Source organism: Trachurus japonicus, chromosome 23 (assembly GCF_045865225.1).
Source record: "Trachurus japonicus isolate A0001 chromosome 23, Traja_1.0".
Taxonomy (NCBI): domain Eukaryota; kingdom Metazoa; phylum Chordata; class Actinopteri; order Carangiformes; family Carangidae; genus Trachurus; species Trachurus japonicus.
Genome location: NC_140929.1, coordinates 24,552,251 through 24,572,266, shown reverse-complemented (window position 1 = coordinate 24,572,266; position 20,016 = coordinate 24,552,251). Strand labels below are relative to the sequence as shown.

At 41.3% G+C, this 20,016-nt stretch overlaps 3 protein-coding genes across 3 annotated transcripts in view; 2 read left to right on the top strand and 1 right to left on the bottom strand.

Annotated features, from left to right (window-relative positions):
* utp20 (UTP20 small subunit processome component) overlaps positions 1–2,036 on the top strand; it is a 31,697-nt gene extending 29,661 nt beyond the window's left edge. Inside the window, exons 59-61 of the mRNA XM_085768777.1 lie at positions 278–404; positions 519–664; positions 1,390–2,036. Coding sequence (XP_085624903.1) covers positions 278–404; positions 519–664; positions 1,390–1,545 — 429 coding nt within the window. The 3' untranslated portion in view covers positions 1,546–2,036. The remainder of the gene's footprint in view (positions 1–277; positions 405–518; positions 665–1,389) is intronic.
* Positions 2,037–2,098: 62 nt separating this feature from the next.
* On the bottom strand, positions 2,099–6,933 carry arl1 (ADP-ribosylation factor-like 1). The gene is made up of 6 exons (XM_085768794.1): positions 6,835–6,933; positions 6,035–6,172; positions 4,927–5,008; positions 4,056–4,167; positions 3,635–3,813; positions 2,099–3,334 (listed from the first exon to the last, which is right to left on the bottom strand). Exons 1-6 carry the CDS (start codon positions 6,836–6,838, stop codon positions 3,304–3,306), a joined length of 546 nt encoding a protein of 181 aa, XP_085624920.1. The 5' UTR covers positions 6,839–6,933; the 3' UTR covers positions 2,099–3,303.
* A 344-nt stretch (positions 6,934–7,277) lies between these two features.
* LOC146963094 (DENN domain-containing protein 11-like) lies at positions 7,278–18,667 on the top strand. Its single transcript, XM_085768790.1, has 9 exons — positions 7,278–7,963; positions 9,931–10,030; positions 10,237–10,395; positions 12,904–13,060; positions 13,162–13,300; positions 13,935–14,066; positions 14,580–14,730; positions 15,362–15,430; positions 17,862–18,667. The coding sequence occupies exons 1-9, from the start codon at positions 7,558–7,560 to the stop codon at positions 18,055–18,057; spliced, it is 1,509 nt and encodes a 502-aa protein (XP_085624916.1). The 5' UTR covers positions 7,278–7,557; the 3' UTR covers positions 18,058–18,667.
* The last annotated feature ends 1,349 nt before the right edge of the window (positions 18,668–20,016 follow it).

The following is a 20,016-nucleotide window of genomic DNA, read 5'->3' as shown; positions in this document are numbered from 1 at the left end:
AGAGTCGGTAGTAATGGTAAAAGCCTGACTTTGACTTGGGATGAAGAGTAATGTTGAAAAAACCATCACTTTTTATGATGCTAATGGTTAAATGTAGGATTTGAAATTCAATTAAAAGATGTTTTCTTCAGAATACAGAATATGGATAATGTATCCAAAAATGGAGGCACGTCAGGCAATACTTCATTGATCCAGTTCTTAATTTAAGACAGCCAGTATTTCCTGTGTCTGAGTTGTAATTTTATTGAATTTTATTTCCCTCCACTTTCTCCCACAGAGAACGTGTGTGTTTAAGTTCTTGGGAGCGATAGCAGTTGACCTGGGGAAGGAAAGGCTTGGCCCTTATCTGACCACACTCATCACTCCTCTGTACAGAGAGTTGGACAGCACCTATGCAGACCAAAGTACGTATCTGCTCAACACAAGGTTTACTCTTTGACCAGTGTCCAATGGCAGACGAATGAAATCGTTCTTATACTTGACTCAATCACCGAGCCCTACTCTCCGTCTCTGTCCAGACCCCACACTGAAGAACCTGGCACAGGAGCTGATCGAGCTGCTGAAGAGACAGGTGGGGCTGGAGAAGTTCTCACTGGCCTTCTCTGCTGTCCAGAAGGAGTTCTCCCAGAGGAGAGCAGCGCGTAAACGACACAGGGCCATGCAGGTACGATGTGGCCAAAACACACACACTGAAAGAACACACACACAAGGGGCACGACATTAACTTTTGTGAAGCAGTATTTATGTCTGTCATGGATTATGGTGATGTCATCTATAGACATGCTGCTGCCTCAACCTTGAAGCGCCTAGATTCCGTTTATCATTCAGCACTTAGATTTATTACTGGTGATAAGTATGATACCCACCACTGTGTTCTGTATGAAAAAGTTGGCTGGCCCTCTCTTGAGGAAAGGCGCAAGAGGCACTGGCTCTTACCGTATATATTTTCAAGGCCCTTTTAGGCAAATTACCACCGTATATTTCAAATTTGTTAGAATGGAACTCAGGCACTTACATGACCCGTTCAACTGAATTGCTGCTACTTAAAGTTCCTCGAGTCTGTACAAGTATTGGTGAAACTGCCTTTTGTTATGATGCACCTAACTCTTGGAACGCACTGCAGCACATCCTGAAATTAGACACGCTCCCTTCACTCACCAAGTTTAGGAGCTTGGTTATGGATAGCTGTGTCTCTGGTTGTAACTGTTTTAAATGATTGTATCTCCTGTTTCTTGTTAAATGTATATGTATCTTGGCTTGTAACTCGACGGCATTGAAAATGAGAGTAACCTCAATGTCTCTCGAGAATAAATAAAGGTTAACAAAAACAAAAAACAAAAAACTTTGGCTATGTCACACCTGTAATCTGTTACATCTCTCTTCTTCCAGGCGGTAGCTAACCCAGACATCGCTGCCAAGAAGAAACTTAAGAAGCACAAGAACAAAATTGAAGCCAAAAAGAGGAAGATTGAGTTCCTGCGGCCGGGATATAAAGCCAAGAAGCATCGGAGCCATGCACTCAAAGACCTGGCCATGGTGCAGTGAGCCATGTCGGCAGCTTCATCTGCTCATCAAGGACACTAGCTGGCCAGGTGAGCAGCCAGGCACTGACATGGACGCTTTCAGACTCTTTAAATCTCAGCTCATGATGTTACATAATGATTTATACTGTTGCAACTAATGTCAGTTGACAAAGAAAACATTGGATTGGGCCAAGAAAAACAGCAAACAGATGTGTTTTGCAGAATATGAGAGGAACAAGCAGGTTGTAAAAATGATCTTTTCTATGCTAGATATTCAACCTCCTCATGTGTTTGTAAGAAGAATTAGAAATGACATCATGTAACAGCTGTTCCACAACAGGGCGTCTCTGTATCGCTTACATCATCACTTCATATGAATTGCAGATCAAAGCTGAAATCTATTTTTTATTTCCCTGCTGTGCACACTGAGTGCACCAATGTGCTCACATTTATATCCTGTGTAGTTTAATGTATGTTTTGTAATTAAAAAAGATCCAACATTTTTACTTAGAATTTGCTGTGGTACTGGTGCTGTATTGTAATTGGAGAATCAAAGAGTTGTAACACAGTAATGGTACAATCACTGATAGCAATCTTTACTGAGAATCAATCACTGTACAAGCAGATATAAATATGCCACCATAAAACTTTGAGCATACAGTTAGTGTTCAGTAACTTAATGACCAATATGCCAAAGCTGCATTCAAGGATTTCAATGGAAAAAAGGCTTTATCGACTACATTGTATTTTAAAAATTTGGGAACAACACAAACAGGAAGAAAAGTAGAAATCCATGTCACTGCATCTGCATGACTAATATACAAAAGCAGCCCAGGCTGCAGTAACACTTGGCTGGAGGACAGGTTATGAGAGAAATATATATATTTTAATCAGTCTCAAGTCAAATTCCTTTTACTTTCCCATTTCAAAAAGAAAACCAGAACATTTCATACAGGTCAGTAGATTGGATAACACACCTGTGTAAACAAAATTGAATTTGTATTTGCTGCACTAAACATGGAAAGGAAAGTCATTGCTATCCAGCAAACTAACAACAACCAGCAGCTGCTTCTAAGGATGTGTCCACTCTCTCTTCGCTCTTACATTTGTGCTTTGATGGGAAAATGCTGCCTCCTGATGGATCTTTGTGGCATTTCTGGCAAACACAGTGCCCATCAAGTTCTAAACCGTGTCTAGCATCACCACAGTCAGATTCTCTCTTTGGGAAATGATTCATCAATGCCAGTTGGTGCAGCATCCAGTGAAGAAACCTGCTTTCAGACATGCTGAAGAGGAGTGGACAGGCTTCATTTATTCATTCCTCTTAATCCACAATAATTTACTTGAATGTTGACACTGTTACAAATGAAAAATTCAAAAACCTTTCAGTGTTTGACATGTTTGTTTACAGGTGTTAATCAACTGAAACTTGGATGCATTTCCAGAACATACAAAAATGTAAATACTGCAGTTGAAATGTTGCACATCCATCCCTGCAGTCTTAAGGCTCTCTAAAACCTTCACATGGGAGTAGTGTGTGTTTGTGTTTGTGTGTGTCTGTGTGTCCAGACGTTACTGCAGCCCTCACTCCTCAGTTCCAGGCTTGAAAGGCATTGGAAGGGCTTGACCAAGGCTTCAGGTGGGTATGAGGTGGGAAAAGGAGGGCAGGAGTGCAAGCACTGGTCCAAAGGAAGGTGGGACAAAGGGCAGGGGTCAGCCACAAGGCTTCATACAGAAGGGTCAAAGGTCAGGAGTATATACAGAGTGGGTGGGGGAGACTTTACTGCCGACTCTTCAGGGAGTCCACCAACCTTGAGGAAGAGAGAGCAAATATAATTCAGGCTCGGTAAACACACAGAACAGATAACATACTGTGGAATATGAAGTCACAGTGGAGAGAATGAGTAATCTAGTAATGAACCCTACACATTGTCATTTTCTGTTAAATAAGCTGGTGAGCTCACTGCTATCCAGGTACTTTATAAAAATATCAGTTCCTTATCTCTGACTATATCAATATCCACTCTGAGGTTGTGCTGTTCCTACTTCAAAACCAATAGAAATGAATTCAATTGACTATAATTTCTACTTGCTCTTATGGTAAAACCTACCATTCCATTGCCTCGTCCAGGCCTGTGCCCTTTGTGGCTGAAGTCTTGAAGATCTGCCATTTCCTGTCTTTGAGGGCAGGAAGGCCCAGAGAGTTTGCCACCTCAGTGGGCGTCATTGCCTGATCCATATCCTGTTTGTTTGCAAATACCACCAAGATGGCTTTCTTCAGCTCTTCCTCCTGGATGAGACGCACAGTCACAAAAACACATGATGAAAACAGAGACATTTTGAACTTCCAAAAAGGTTACATTAAGGCTCCGTTAAATGGAACCACATTGCAGAGCTTCCACAGATATTCAGTGTAATGGAAATCTAGCCCACAGCTGAGAAATGACAATCTGCTGGACATCACTAGTTATAACCTATCATCTGACTTGGTGCAGTGTCTTTAGGCTCATGTTTGAGAACTAGTCCACTCACCTCCAACATGGCCACCAGCTCAGACTTGGAGATCCCCATCCTGTCGCGATCATTGCTGTCAACGACGTAGATGACTGCATCTGTGTTTGAGTAATAACACCGCCAGTAGGGCCTGTGGAGAGGTAGGAGGGGAAGTTCCCACAAAGAGCAAGTGAGTTCAGAGAAGTAACCATGTAGACAAATTAAAATAACAGACATTGGAAAAGTCTGTTTAGAGCTGCATTCTTGATTGATTGATTGATTGATTCATTCATCCATTCATCAGGGTTTCTGCAGGTACCAGCAAATCTAATTTAATACTTTTTAATGTCATTTCAAACATTTTTAATGCCCGTGACTGCAAATACTATACGTGTGCGTACATACCTTATACAGTCTATGGTACATACACTTACCTATATACACATACACACACCCAATTACATGGTTCTGCATGTTTATCACACCAATAGGGGGGCACCGACTGCAATTTTCTGGCTGATCACCGATTTTTAAAAAGCCTGACCTGCCGATTCCGATTTCTGAGTCAACAGTAGCCTGCCACCACCTAAAAATATTAATTTAGAAAATTCTCCATTTCTTCACCCATGTTTAATTTTACTGTAGATTAACTGTATAATCCCCCTATTTTTCTGCTCTTTGTGCTCTATAGGGATGTAATGATATCAAAATCTCACTGTATGAATCAATCAATCTTTTAATGCCTTTGAGAATCGAATTTAATTCCTTTTAATGCCATTTAAGGCCTTAATTTCAGCAAAATATATTTAATGACTTTTAATGCATTTTAATGACCTGCGGAGACCCTGATTCATATGCATCCATTTCCACACAGGGGCTCCACAGCACAGCAAACATCAGCCACACCTACCTGATACTTGTCTGTCCTCCCAGATCCCACACCTGGAACTTCAGGTTTTTGTATGTGACTGTTTCGACATTGAAGCCAATCGCTGTGTGGAGAGAGACCCAATAGCAGTGAGTGCAGAGAACCTGTGATTCTCAACACTGTGTTATCTGGATGTACGATGTGATGCTGCTGCTGAGTGCTGCTATTATGATAAACACTGCAATACATGCAGACGCAGCTTTTTATTCATCATTTGATTTCTATTCTTAGGCTATGAAACTGCAGAAGAGGAATAATCCTGAATTTTATTTCCTGAAGTCTGTCCCTCTGAAAGAAATTGCAGACCATAAAGTCCCACTAGTTGGGAGAAGTGGACAATATTGTCTTACATCTGTTGCCAAATGTTGAGCCAAGCTTTATTAAACAACTTAAAACATATAGCCTAGTATTCAGTAGTTATAAATATGACCCGAAATAAAGCTAGATTAACGACAAACAGCAGTGTTGCAATGTTAGGTTCGTGAAGCCACAGTCACACCCAGTGGTGCACAATGCAAATACTGACCAAGTACATATTTTAAGTGGAAAATCTACTGTACTGCACAGACAACTAAAGGCATGCGGTTATATCAAGCAGTGTTTATGAAGCTGGGCCACAAATAACCACAACATGTTTTCATGTCCATATGATAATTATATTGATGTCATAGTTGCAAACAGCTGGCCTGTTTGGTCCCTCAGTGGCAGTGAAGTGGGATGTTATGGCATGAAAAAGACATGTTGGTGGAGTCTTTCAGGGATGCAATTAAATTTGTTGAAGGAGAGCCAGTTAATCTTGTTTCTTCCTACAAGCTTTGTTTCTCCTCAGTCAAACAATGTCTGTCAACGAGGAATGCCGGCCGGACGAGTTCCAAGTGTTTGTCAAGCCTGCCAAAGCATTTGCTTGCAGGTTTACTTGTCAATGCCATTATGTAACCTTATTACTATATACACTGATTGTTATCACACCACTATTCTGAAAATCATGCATCTGATAAATGGAGTAATTGACTCTTTAAGTTCTGAAGAATGATGAGCATCAAACACTGTATAAGCATTTGATAAAGAAACAGAGCAGAGCAGTACATACTGGGGATTGTGGTGACCACCTCTCCAACTTGTAGCCGGTACAGAATGGTTGTTTTTCCTGCACCGTCCAAACCAAGAATCAAAATCCTCATCTCCCTGGTGCCGAAAAGGCCGGAGAAGAGACTAGAGAAGAAACCACCTAGAGAAAACACACAGGGGACACTTTTAGTGCTGATACTGAGAGCTTTTGATAAGTGGATAAATAGTATATGCAGTGTTTCTCATGGATCAGGTATAGTTGCCAGCATTTGCTTGTTCCATTTTAATAATGAACTGAATGCTGTAGGCATCTGACTCATTAGCACGTAACTTTAAACATTAATTATCATTATAAACAGACAGGGTGACATAAATAAAATCTTAACAAAATGGTTATTCAAAGGCTAATGCCTGATCATTCACTTCCAGTTATCACTCAGGTGGTGGAGTAAGTTAGCTTAGCCACATTATCCATGGCATGATGGATTTAAAGGAAAACCGCAAGATGTCGTTTTTCATCATTATTTTGTCATTATTATTATTCCCTTGATACCAAACGCATAAATGTAACAAAGGGAGGCTAGACTAGTAAACTTGGCAGGATAAGGTGTGATAACTACCCATACAAAAACACCGTGGCTAAGAAACATTTGGCACTCACTGTAAATAGCTAACGTTGGCTAACTAGCTACTCACATTCGCACTACGCTTGGAGAGAAGCAGGAAAAATATATTATCAGCATCTAGTATCCATACGCTTGTAGCTTACGGGTACAAAAAGGACAAATACACATTTTATAAACCAATATTTAAAATACTCACCCATTTCGACAACGCTATATTCCTTATATTAGCAATAAATACAGCAGCAGGTTTAGTCGGAGACCTCCTCCTTCCGTGTAGTTGACGTGTCGCTGAACTGTGTCACCGACCGTAACCTGGATTTCATTTGGCGTCTTTCGACACATCCAAAATGGCACGAGCAACTGTGAAATAGAATAATAATGACTAAAAGCGCAAGCTAAAAATATTATCAATATTTCATTCAATGTATGAATTATATTTATATTATATACACATGATATTTGTGAATGAATAATAATAGTAAAACGTTTTTGTTTTTTATCGAAAGTGCGGCTCGTGAAAAAAGATTAATTCCGACACTGTGGTGCAGGGTACATTCAAGAAGGCAAAACGAACTCGCGTTGTCAAACGTTCAATAGACAGTCGTAGTAAAGGGCTTGTGGTAGTAGGAGGTGATTTGTGTTGAATGCAACTCACAATAGACGAAGGAGTTGCCTTCTCCCAACAGCATCAAATTTATGATCACCTCAGACTAGAAATAATCTAAAAGCTAGATGTGAACGCCGCCCTGCAAAAACGGCGATCAGATGCCAAATGCAACCGTTCTGAATAGTTTACTATAACTTCACGATGTGGGAATTGTTCTGATGTGTGATTATCCACGGATGGACCTGGTGCCCGTCGGCTGATACATCCTTTACAATCCGCGGTGAGACTGACAAGGCGGGACCGCCGACAAGGATGGTGGAGCGGTCGGACCGAGCCCCGCTGCTGGACTGGGAGGAGATTCCGTCCGCGGAGAAGCCCGGTGGTGCAGCACCAGCACCGGCGGCGGCGGCTGGGGCTCCGCACTCTAAGGACCGGCTGGCGAGCCCCTCTAACAGCCGTGCCTTGTCAGGATGCTCCGCGCCTGGCTATGGGTGGAGCAGCGGTCCGGGGGGTCCTGTCTCCGGCTCAGACGGCTGCAGCACCCCGCCCATGACCTCCAGCAACCCGCCGGCCGCGGATGAGGGGCTGCGTCCCGACCAGGAGGAGCATCTGTCGGATTCAGAATCGGGGGAGTTGTCGCTGGAAGAGAGGATGGTGAAATGGGAGGAAAAGGACCAGATTGTGTCGGTTTTTGTGGTTACATTCAACACCAGATCAGGTGGGGGTATACAATATACAACATTGAATTATTATCTCTGCTATATTAACTAAAATACAGAAATGTTTCTAGAAAATTAGGAAATGATCATGTTGTAGAGGAGAGGGACACAGACGAAGGCTGCCTAGTCTAATATAACGGATTCAGATCAGTGTGTCTGACGCCCAGAATGATCAGCGCATGTTTGTACCAAGTCTGCAGACCCTTCTCCTACAGGTGTGGCTTTTTGTGACCTGGCTATAAGTTTGGAGATATAATAAAAAGCCATGTCATCATCTGTAGCCTAACTACAGAACATGTAGGACAGAATGACAAGGGTGAGTTAAATCAATCAGCTGGTGGCTCCTGCATAGAGGGCCTATACATTTTTAATGAGGGGCATTTTGAAGGCAAGATGAGTCCCTGTGAAATAGCATCCAAATATTTTACTCCCAGTTTTAGGATTTGATGTGTCAAAACGTGTGAGAAAACCTGATTTGATTTCTACACAGGAGATGGCCCATAGGGTGGAGCTGGGTATTTTCAGATCGTGCAGAATGTCAAATTGACAAGAGAACAGGGAATAAGAGTGATGGACAGGTGATAATGATGCTTTTTCAAAAATATTTTTATTGTGATGCTCCTCTACAAACACAGTGGCACACAGAGCAGTGTGACATTGTGTCCCTTTGCAGGAAAGGCCTTCATTTGAATCAAAGAAAATAAAACACCAGGTCGATTACCTGCATCAATTCCTGATGTGTCTGGTCATTACTGCTACTCAGTGGCCTCAGTCCACCGGCTTTAGCTCTACAACCAAACAGATGTCAGGTGCAAATGCATGTTCTTTATCAATAATCTACCTAATTATTACACAGTAAACCTCATTTCTGCTCATCCAGAGGAACAATCCGCCCTGAAACGCTTGACAAAAACAGGTGTTGCTGATGTATTATGCAAACCATCCACGCTCTATCTTGTTTTTGAAGTCAGAAAGTGCTTCACTTCCATATTTTTTGTGGGGAAGATTGTGTGTGTGTGTGTGTGTGTGTGTGTGTGTGTGTGTGTGTGTGTGTGTGTGTGTGTGTGTGTGTGTGTGTGTGTGTGTGTGTGTGTTTCTTTTTATAATTAGGTAGCAGAGCTCAATGGAAATGAGGAGAGAAAGGGGGGAGGCAGGCATACAAAGAGGCTGTACAGCCAGATTTGAACTGGGGTCACTGGGACCGTGTGGTCAACACCCCAAAGCCCCATAGTTCAATTAGTGGAACCACCACATGTGTCTTTTTAAAAGGAAGAGGATTCATTAAAATGGGATTACTGCTAATTTTAGTATTGCTATGCACCTATAATAGCGTTTTATAAAGCTGACAGAAAGTTCAGACAGATTATTGACTTGAGCATCATTTCTCACAGACTAGTCGAGAATGAAGAGCAATATGATACACCACAGATCAAAAGCAAATCAACCTGATTTTCTAAAAATATCATACCTCACCCCATTTCTTTTACCTTGCAGTGACTGTTTAATTATGCTCCGTCTGTACAGCAAATGCCTTTAGCACTGCGTGATACTTGGAGTCAATAACAGCTGTCAGAGGGGCGATAGAGCACCTTTGGTGTGCAGGTGCAGGTGGCTTAGGTCTCGGTGGATGACACAGATCCTCAGTCTTAATTTGGCGACTGATATACTCATGCTTCTGCAGAAACACCTCAGACTGGTACATGTGGCTAATGATTGAAAACCGCACTGGCTGAGTCACCTTCTCTGTTTCCCTGCTCCTATCAGACCATATTTGCTCAGCTGCTGCTCAAGCGTCACTGCTCAACCGACACAAAATGAAGTCCAAGGAATCCAGTCGAGCTGCGTCACTGTATCATGAACGTGAAACGAGATGCTGATAATATATTTGCTGTCTGTAGCTATGTCAGTAATTGTCTGCGTGTGTGTTTGTTTTATTAGTATTTGTTCTTTTGTGTGGGCGCGACAGGAAACATGCTGGAGTGGTGTCTGCCCAAAGACATGGACCTGGAGGGTGTGGAGTTCAAGGCCATCGCCAGCGGCTCCCACAGAGTCACCACAGACTTCATGTAAGTCTGTTTGTATCCATAGAACTAAGTGGAGGGAGCTGGTTTTCAGTCTCAGGATGAGGCCTCATGTCTCCCTCCTGGCAGGACACAACAACACAAAGTGTTGCCTGGCAAAAAAAAAAAGAAAAAAGACAGAGCCATCTGGCAGTGTCTGTGCTTTTCTTGACTCATGGCTTCGTCTGTCTCCCTCTCTTGTGCATCCACAGCTACTTCCGGAAGGGCAGCTACTTCGGCTTGGCCTGCTTCGCCAACATGGCGGTGGAGAGCACGGTGGAGAGGGGGGCCAGGATGAAGTCGGTAGGGATCCTGTCTCCTTCCTACACCCTCCTCTACCGCTACATGAGCTTCCTGGAGCACCAGGTCAGGTAAGACAGACCTGGATGGACCCACTGTTTATCTATTGTTATGTTTTGAATGAATGAATGAAAATGTGTTTATTTCGGTCAGGTCATTCAAAATTAAAAGTCCAACAGAAAACATCAGTTCAACTAGAAAAAAGCCAAACCGAAAAGACACAGGCTGAAGCTATCTCTTATTTTCACCTACCCTTCTTACATGATCAACTTATTCAGATCACATCATTCAAAACATCAAACAGAAAATCATATCGTTTTGCACGAAATCCCAAACATAATTCCATAATAGTGTCAGCTACATCAACGGCATCTCTCATATTTTTCAATACCTTATTCTTAAACAAACGTTTGAATTCATAAATTGACTGGCACATCTTCAATTCGTCATCAAGTGCATTCCATATATTTACACCCCTTACAGAAATACACTGATCTTACATTGATGGTTTTGCTGAGAAGTTGAGAGTGAAAGTAAAAAATATTACGTTCGAACTAAATAAATTTGAGAAGCTGGAACCAGCCGACTTATACTGACAACAGACAAACAAATTATGGACTGGATCACAATTTCGACACAAAAAGAAAACTGCAGCAGCAATCACAAGCTAACTCCTGATAATGCAACTCATGGTTAAAAACACAAGTAAAAAGTAGGTAACACTTTATAATAAGTACACACTATTAAGCATTAGTTAAGCATTAATAAATACTGAATTCTTTATTTATAAAGCATGAATACTCATTAGTATGCAGTTTATAAATGCAGTGAGTGCTTAACCCTTATGAGTAAAACCGTTTTAACTGTGTTTATAAACTACATACTAATGAGTATTCATGTGATGAATTCAGTATTTAATTTTTAATTTATTTATTATAAAGTGTTACCAAAAGTGTAATAATAATGACTATAATATAATAATAAACAGCTTCAGGTCTATCAAAGGCAGTATCTATGAGCTGCTGTTTTTTCACTATTATGAGCCAACTTCCTTTTTTTCCTTTTCCCTGAACTCAGAAAGACAACTTTCACACTTCTGTTTTTTTCTCATGATCTCCAGGAGCAAAACATCACTTCCATTATATTCTGACCCCATTGATACTTTTTCTGGTATGAATAGACCTGTGTACTTGAGGGTTACATCTAAAGTCTTGTCACACTTCCTCCTCGGCAGCCCTTTGAAAAACCCTCTCTCTATTCCATCCCTCTCTTTCTCTCTCTGCTCTCCGTCTCCATCCTGGCTCCCCGTCTCCCTGTCCTCCCCTGGCCTCCAGTCATGCACTGGTCATGCTCCTTACTCATCATTCCCCAAGTAGCTCGCTACTCCCCATCTGCTGACTGCTATGGGAATCGTCTGTTTCTTGTACAAAGGGCTCTCTGTTGGTCATGAGGTGATTAGGATATTAAGGAATTTATGGATACTTTTCCCTCCTTCCTCTCTTTCTCTCATTCGCTCTTTCTGATTTTGGGCCTTGTTTTTCATCTTCTGGCATTTGCAACTCACTGTAAATATTAATAATGCTAATGCTAGAACAGGGACAAAAACAGGAGATGTGTGTTGGTGTCGAATGATCCAAAGATTACGTGGCACAATCTGGTCATATTTGTTTTGTAGTCTGAATAATCCAGTGTCCACCTGTTAGTGGACTGCTGTGAAATGGATAATGGTAATCCATGAATCTGAAGGGTTGAACTGCACATTATACAGAATGCTCTGTCAGGATATTTTACAAAAAATGATCAAAGCCCCAGTATGAAATAATACAAAGAGTATGGAATTATATGGAAAAAACCTTTGATTTGATAACTCATTATGTTAGACTTTTCTTTTCACTCATTTTCTTTTTTTCTTTGTAGCAATGTTTCTCCCTACTCTTATAGTTAGTTAAACAGTTTTGGTTTGTGATATGAGTGTAGATAGCATCCTTGTTTCAAAAAGGATTTGAAAGCAAAGTACCATGAAAAATCTATTTAACAAAGCCTATAAAAAATAGTCTGTGTACCACTATTGGCAGATGTTTTGCCTCCATTTTTCTAGCACAGTTTTTCCCAGACTGACATCCAGGCTGCTGAATATGGATGAAAGTTCAATTCCGTCCAGTATGTTGCTGCTGAATGACGGAGCCCAAGTCCTAGACATTACTGCATTTAGTGTGTGTTTATAAAAGGCTGCAGCTGATCATTTGTTTTTACAAAACACAATCTGCATTAATTATTAATTGTTGACCACACACATTAAGTGATGAGGGAGTTTGGACCATTTATACAGGGGAGAAATCAAGGTATGCATGTATATCAAAAGGCCTTGTATTCAGCTGTGGACAGATGAGCATCAGTAGATATAGATTTATCCTCATTCTTTCATTTTTAAATATAAATCACTGGACTGATTTTACTTGACAGGACAACAGCAGTTAGCTAAAGTTTAGGGTTTTGTATGTGCATTAAAGCTCATCATTAAAATGTAGTGTGCCTGTCCTTTTTGACTTCTTCAGATGTTATTTTGTCCCCTACATCAGGCTCCAGCTCCAGACCCCAGGCCACTATTCTCCTCTTGAGGCCTTCTATGAGGACAAGAGAGCACTCCTGCCCCCTAGTGGAGACGGTGTGGTTACTGCATGTCCAGCCAATGCCTGGGGAGCTGTGATCAACCACAGCATGCACCCAGAGATGAAGGTATATAGAGAGAGTTAGGATATTTTCAATTCTCGTCCTTCTTGATTCCAAATACATCAACTGCTTTCTCTGACTGTGTCTCTCACCCCCATGTGGACCAGATCACCCACCCAGCAGGATGTATGTCCCAGTTCATCCGCTTCTTTGGGGAGCAGATCATGGTGCTGTGGAAACTGGCTCTCCTCCGCAGACGCATCCTCATCTTCTCCCCCCCGCCTGTGGGTGTGGTCTGCTACAGAGGTGAGAAACATGGATGTGTCTCAAGGGTTTGAACAGAGGTTATTTGAAACTGACATTTTCCAAATTATGACTCTTTGTTTTCTGTCCTGGACTAAAACGATAACTGATAACTTTGATATCTATCCATTCAGTATAAAGGTGGAACCAGAAGATAGTTTTATCTTAGCAAAGATGGAAACAGTTAATCTGACTCTGCCCAGATTTTTATTTATTTATTTTTTATCTATCAACCTGTACCTTTTAAGTATTTTAAAAATGTTTTATCCCTTCAGTATAACCTGTACAAAATGTGAAAAGCAGTAATTTAAAAGCGAATGCCTCAAGGCTCCAGCTTCCTTTTTGACAGTAAGCCACAGTAAAAGTGGTATTGATATAACAAAATATAATATATCTTTATATAAAACTATCATAATAAAATATATTTTGATATTATTCCTGAAACTAGGTTTGCACTGATCTTCTACATCTCTTCAGACTGAATCTGGGGGACTGCACTGTGTTTGTGCAGCTCCTTTCCTGCTGTATCACTGTTGGACAGCCCACACCTCATGCACACATTCACATCCTGTCTTCCTCTCTTTCTCTCCCACACTCATGCATAATTTTTCTAATTTGGCCCTCCACCCCCTCCCAGTGTACTGCTGCTGTTGCCTGGCAAACATCTCCATCCCTGGGGTCAACGTGGCTGTGCCTGAGTTCCGCCCCTTCTTCTATGTTAATGTGGCCGATATCAGTGCCCTGGAGAATGAGCTCTCCTATGTAGCATGTAAGTGTATCCTAGAAACATCTTTGAAAAGACACACTGAAATAGGCTAGCTGCTTTAAAGGGACAACGAGGAGTTTTGGAAAAGCAAAGCGTTTTCACACTACATTTATGAGCCTCCGTGCGCACCGTAAAATTCTTTGACCGGCGCAAGACGGACTCATGTTTTCATTCATCAATAATTAAAGTCAGAGGTTCAAAGAGGTTCAGTTACCGTCGTAGTTCTACCGACCATAAACGGCGATTCAGCTGCGTTATTCTCATTAAGGAAACGCTGGTCGGCTCGACCAGCATTTCCGCCACCACTAATAATAACAAAATAACGATAGAGACAGATCGATATATATTTATCGAAAATGAGCCCATTAACAAGTGTGGGTAGCGGAGATTCATCCACATTAACGTGAGACTTTTTTATAACCGAATAGAAACTCCTCGTTGTCCCTTTAATACACAGATTTTACAGTGAGGAGGAGAAGCTCCTGTGTGAGATCTCACATCTGTTTGTATTTTTAGGTACTACTGAGAAGATCTTCGAGGAGAAAAAGGATCTCTACGATGTGTATGTAGACAATCAGAATGTAAAAACCTACAGAGATGGCCTGAAACCGCTGCTCCGCCTCAGTGCCGCCGACCGGGAGAAATATCGCAAACTCACAGAGCAGAGGTAGGTAGAACAACAGGACTACTGCTTTAAGTTCACACTAATCATCAGGGTAGGAAAATAGGATAAGCTTCGATCGATGTTCCTTATTTTCTTATTGTCAACAAATCCCATAACAAGACTAAAACTGATCTCTGAATCTACTCAACTAAAGTATATTACCTCTGTACATTGATATATTTCATTTCTCTGTGAAATAGAGCTCTACTTTGATTAAAAAAACACAGTGATGTACATTTTCTACACATACTGTCCTCCTATCATTTTCCACTAACTGCAGTGCCCATCTCTTTTAGAGAACAAAACAAAAACCTGTTTGTAAAAGTGTACTTGTTCCTAAGATAGGATAGAATATTATTAATGTTAAATATTAGACTGAGTAACACAGTGTTCATTTTGCTATTTTTATTTAAACATAATTAACATGTAGAACAGACAGCCTTATGCTGGTAGATTGTGATGAATCCAGGTTCTCAATTTGACCAGAAATTGAGTAAACCATTGTCAGGTGTTAGCATTTAGCTAGAGACAAGGACAAAGTACACTCTGTCCTGTTGGTTTTCAAGGGAATCGCTAGAAATAAATGCTGTGAGTATGTATGTGTGTGTGTGTGTGTGTGTGTGTGTGTGTGTAGGCAGATGTTGCTGTACTCCCAGGAGGAGAATGGAGACTGCATGTCCAGTGAAGAGGATCTCTTTATTCTGTAAGTGCAACATGATTCATTTAACTACTCCCTACTGATCAACCATGTGACATAACCTGTTCTACTAGGTCTCTCTTCCTCCAACGGTTCTGGCTCTGATAGGGTTTATAGTTTTTGATCTATCACTGTCCAATGATCATGATCATCTTTCTTTGGAGAAATGTTGAGATTATGTTCAGGCTAGAGTTGGTGACATCATCAGCTAGAGTGGGAGAAGTTGTCTGAAATATTTGTGTTTACCCGGGGCTGCCCACAAATTACACTCTATATACATGATTATTTCCACAGTTATAAACAAACGTATTATGTCTCATAATGTGCTCAAAAAAACAGAGAGACTTACAAAATTGAGCCTCTAGGGCATTCCCATCTGGCTCTCCACTGACTCCAATACAAAATGTGGATCAGCAGAAGTGCCTCCTGTTTTAGCTAGCATAGGTTTCCAAGATATTTATCCTAGAAACACCAAACACATATCAACGTATTCGGAAAGGCGTCTCGTTGTTCACGGTCTGCTTCTTGTTCTGACTGGAGCTACCGTTTTGTCACAATAAGCCCAAAAGTCAGATTATTACTGAGGCAGAAAATCACCCTCCTTCTCAGCGTTTTTTGCCTGCCTCTGCCTGAGGTCCGTCTATCGTCGTGGTAACCCCTCAAATTACCACGGCAACCCCTGAGTTTCTGGCCAGAGCCACAGCTGAGACCAATTCATGAATCAGGGAGATTCCTCTGATGTCTCTGCAGATGTCACTGATATTACTGAGCCCTGTGAAACACACACACACACACACACACACACACACACACACACTCGACAGAGAGAGAGACAGGTCAAAATTTCTGCAAGGAAAATTTCTAGTTTATCATTATTATTTTACACTAGCAAAAAAGTGTCATGCACAGTGTGTACATCTGCAGCATGAAGGGTGGTGCTAGTAAAGGAAGTAATGCTTATTATTATTTTATAATAATAAGTTTAAAGGGATAGTTCACCCAAAATTGAAATTTCACCCTCATGTGGACTAAGGGCTGGGAGAAGTTTCAGAGTCCTCCGTGGCTTCTCTGAGTTACAGGGGGTCTCGGCGTAGCAGTGCATGTATTGAAGCCCCGAAATGCGAAATTGTCCCGAAAAAAATTAAATATGTCTATATTTCAAGCTTGTTTGTAGCGAAGCTTCTCCAAGCTCTCAAAGAGGACAGACCCTGGTTCGTCCAAATTTGACGAACTGGGAAGAGGAGCTTCCGCTACAAACAAGCTTGAAATATAGACCTATTTATTTTTTTTCAGGACAGTTTCGCATTTCGGGGCTTCAATACAAGAGGGACATTACATACGAGCAACATGGAAGTATTTGGATGTTTTTTGGTGTGTCTTTTTGTTACAAAGACAGTTGGTATCCATTTGCAACCGTTATATGGACATGCACTGCTACGCCGAGACCCCCTGTAACTCAGAGAAGGCACGGAGGACTCTGAAACTTCTCCCAGCCTTTAGTCGACATGAGGGTGAGTAGATGATGAGTGAAATTTCAATTTTGGGTGAACTATCCCTTTAACACTGAAACATGCCTCACGACAGGCAGCCAACATGTCCATCACTCGCTATCAGATGACAGGAGTGAGGACATGTGTACTGTGCTGTTTGTGAGTGTTGGTGTGCAGGTATATGACCTAGAGGTGAGGAGGTCTGTCCAAGTCTGTTCCAAGTTTCACTTGTCAAAGGTCACAGTACAGTACTGATGTCCTCACTCACCTGATCTTCTATCTGTCTATCTAGCTATATGAAGATATTCAGATCAAATACCCACTGTGTTCATTCATTTCTTTATTTTAATAATTATATATTTAGTTATTCCTCTATTTCTACATTTTTTCATCTGGATGTTGAAGTTAGAAACCACTTGACATTATCAGTTCTACTACTACAAGGGTGTTAGACAGTATCAGTACAACAGATTTCATAGTTGTAATTTCAACTTAAAAGTTCTCTTGTATAGTTGCCAACTCTGTTTCTGATTGAGATGTTGGTCTGTGGTGCTTTGCTACTGTACAACATGTAACTCTTGGTCTTATGGTTGTGGGTTGGAGTCCCATAATGACTGAGATCACACCCCAGCAGCTCCCTTCCCATGACACTCTACTAAATTTTGTGTGAGGAAATGTTCTAGTTGTTATGCTGCCACTGTTCAGCCTAGAGACATGTCATGGAGTGATTTGAATAACAGTAAAAACCAACTTAGTACTTAGAGCAGCAAATGCGAAAGCCCTGTGGGTTGAAACATGTTGGTTGTTTTTAATGTTCTAATAGGAACTAGCCGCTAAATAAAGGCTTTTTATTGATAGATCAGAGTAGAGTTGCCTTGGACCCTGTTTTTTCACAGTTTGACAGTAAAAACCAATGGAACAGTAACTGACTCACGTGCTTCTCACAGGTTTTTTCTGGAGCAGAATAACCGCATTTTCCAGACCTTGAGCGAAGTGGCGGGAAGCTCTGATCCCACTTTAACACAGGAGAGTGTGAGGGCCATGGGTCTGGACCCCCATGGAGACCGGCTCTTCCTGCTCCACCTGCTGGAGATCTATGGCTACGACACCCTGCTGGTGTCTGAGCAGCTCTGCTGCAGCTGAGAGACCACAGATGGCTGGCTTCTGCTTTTCATCACTGCTGGTTTTAAAAAAGGGAGATGATTTGCCTTGAGCCAACTCCATGTGCTGCACCACTGGCTTCTTGGAGTCTTAAGGACGACTTGAGCCACTAGAAATTTCCCCAGTATAACTTTGTGTTGTACATCTCCCCGTCCTTTTGTTCACCATGGTTCTGCTCCTTTACAACCTGATGGCAAGAGCAACAATTAGAGTCAAGGCTCATGAGTAACATGGTCAGTTCTGCCTCTTGGAGATCAACTCACCGTGGAGTCGGAGGTTTGATTCCCCAGCAGGGAGTGTCTTCATGAGGAACGTACAGGACTGGGACATGAGATTGAATTGATGGATTTGAGTTTTGAATGACAGAGCAGAAGACTTCTTCTGGGATGAAGGTAATGGTTTTTGAGATTTTTAAGTACTGATGATTGATGTATAAAAGTGACAGAGAAGTAGCCTTTCTGTAAATAATGCTATTTTTTTTCTTTGTGTACAATGTGTCAGCGTACGTGTGATAATGGGGTCTGACTGTTTGCCAGTGTTACTCTCTTTGTACCAAGTGCTGGATTTAAACGTCCCGTTTTAAGCCTCTTTATCCAAATCAGGGCCTCTGTTCCTGACATGTCATTACTAGCAGATCAAACTGCCTTCATCCTCAAGAGCCATGTCTGTAACCACTGCTGTTTAGTGGAAAATGACCAGTTGATGGATTTGGCTTATCCAGTACTTCCATTCAATGTCTTTTCTTCTTTTTTCTTTTTTTGCCTGTACTGAAACCAAATCTGATTTTCTAATGATGTCCAACAGGCAAAGGCACGTAGAAGTGGTTTGTATGCACGTCATTTGTCAGCTGGACCCCATTTTAGAATAAGCTGTTACACAAATAGTGACAACACTGTTTAGTGTTGTATACTTTTCTCAAAGGTCCAGTTGTGGTTTCATCTTATCCATCATGACAGGAATTTAACTGACAACTTTAGCTGATTCTCGAGGGAATTGGTTTAGATGCGTTTCGATACCTTTTAAGATGTGCTCATTTTTGAAGCACACCCAGCCGCATAGAAGATATTTTTAGCTCCTTTAACGACAAAACTTGAGAGGGCGTCTCAACTGTGTGCGTTGATACACAGGGCTACACACGAATGACACTAAGGAAAAAAGCTTCTCAAGTTTCAAGAAATTTAAAGCAGCTATAACCAGTATTTCTTTTTTTATAATAACATTTAAATGGAAAATGAGAACACTATGACAATGTGGAAGACGTCTTGATGAACCTACAGAGAATTAGCAGCTCTTCTTGGCTTTACAGAACTTAATAGTGAGCAGGTCGTCATTAATGCTAAAGCTTTAACATCCCATAATTCACTATATGCTCAGCACTCAGCTAGCTGTTTTATATATTGTTGCAGAACAAAGCGTGAACTATTTATTGTTTTTGGCCCCTAGGGGGCACAAGCGCTTTGAAATGAATAATGTTGCTTTGCATTTGTGTGGTGTCATGTCTGAAGTCTGTTTTTAGCTGCTGGCTGTTTGGTATTTCTCATTAGTTAGTGACGAACTTTGCTATTTGATGGTGATCAGTAGTTGGCTTTCTGTAAACAGACTGAAGCACATAGTGATTGTCCAAGATGCTAAAAGGCTCTGTAGAGGAACAGAGCAGCAATAATTCTCCACAGGTTTATCAAAAGCTGCGACTTCTTTTCACATTACATGGTGCCATTGGATTTTGTTAATGTAAAAAAAATACAAATACATGCAGCTTAAAGAAAGTTCTCCTAGTGGGACATTTCAGTCACAGCCTGCGTTCAGTCATAGATCAGGTGTAGTTCAAGTGAAACATAGGTCAGTTCAGAGTGAAGCTACTTTAGACTAGACCATCACATGAAAATATATGTGCTGAAAATAAAAGTCAGAAACTTGCCACACTTGCTTTGATCATGATAA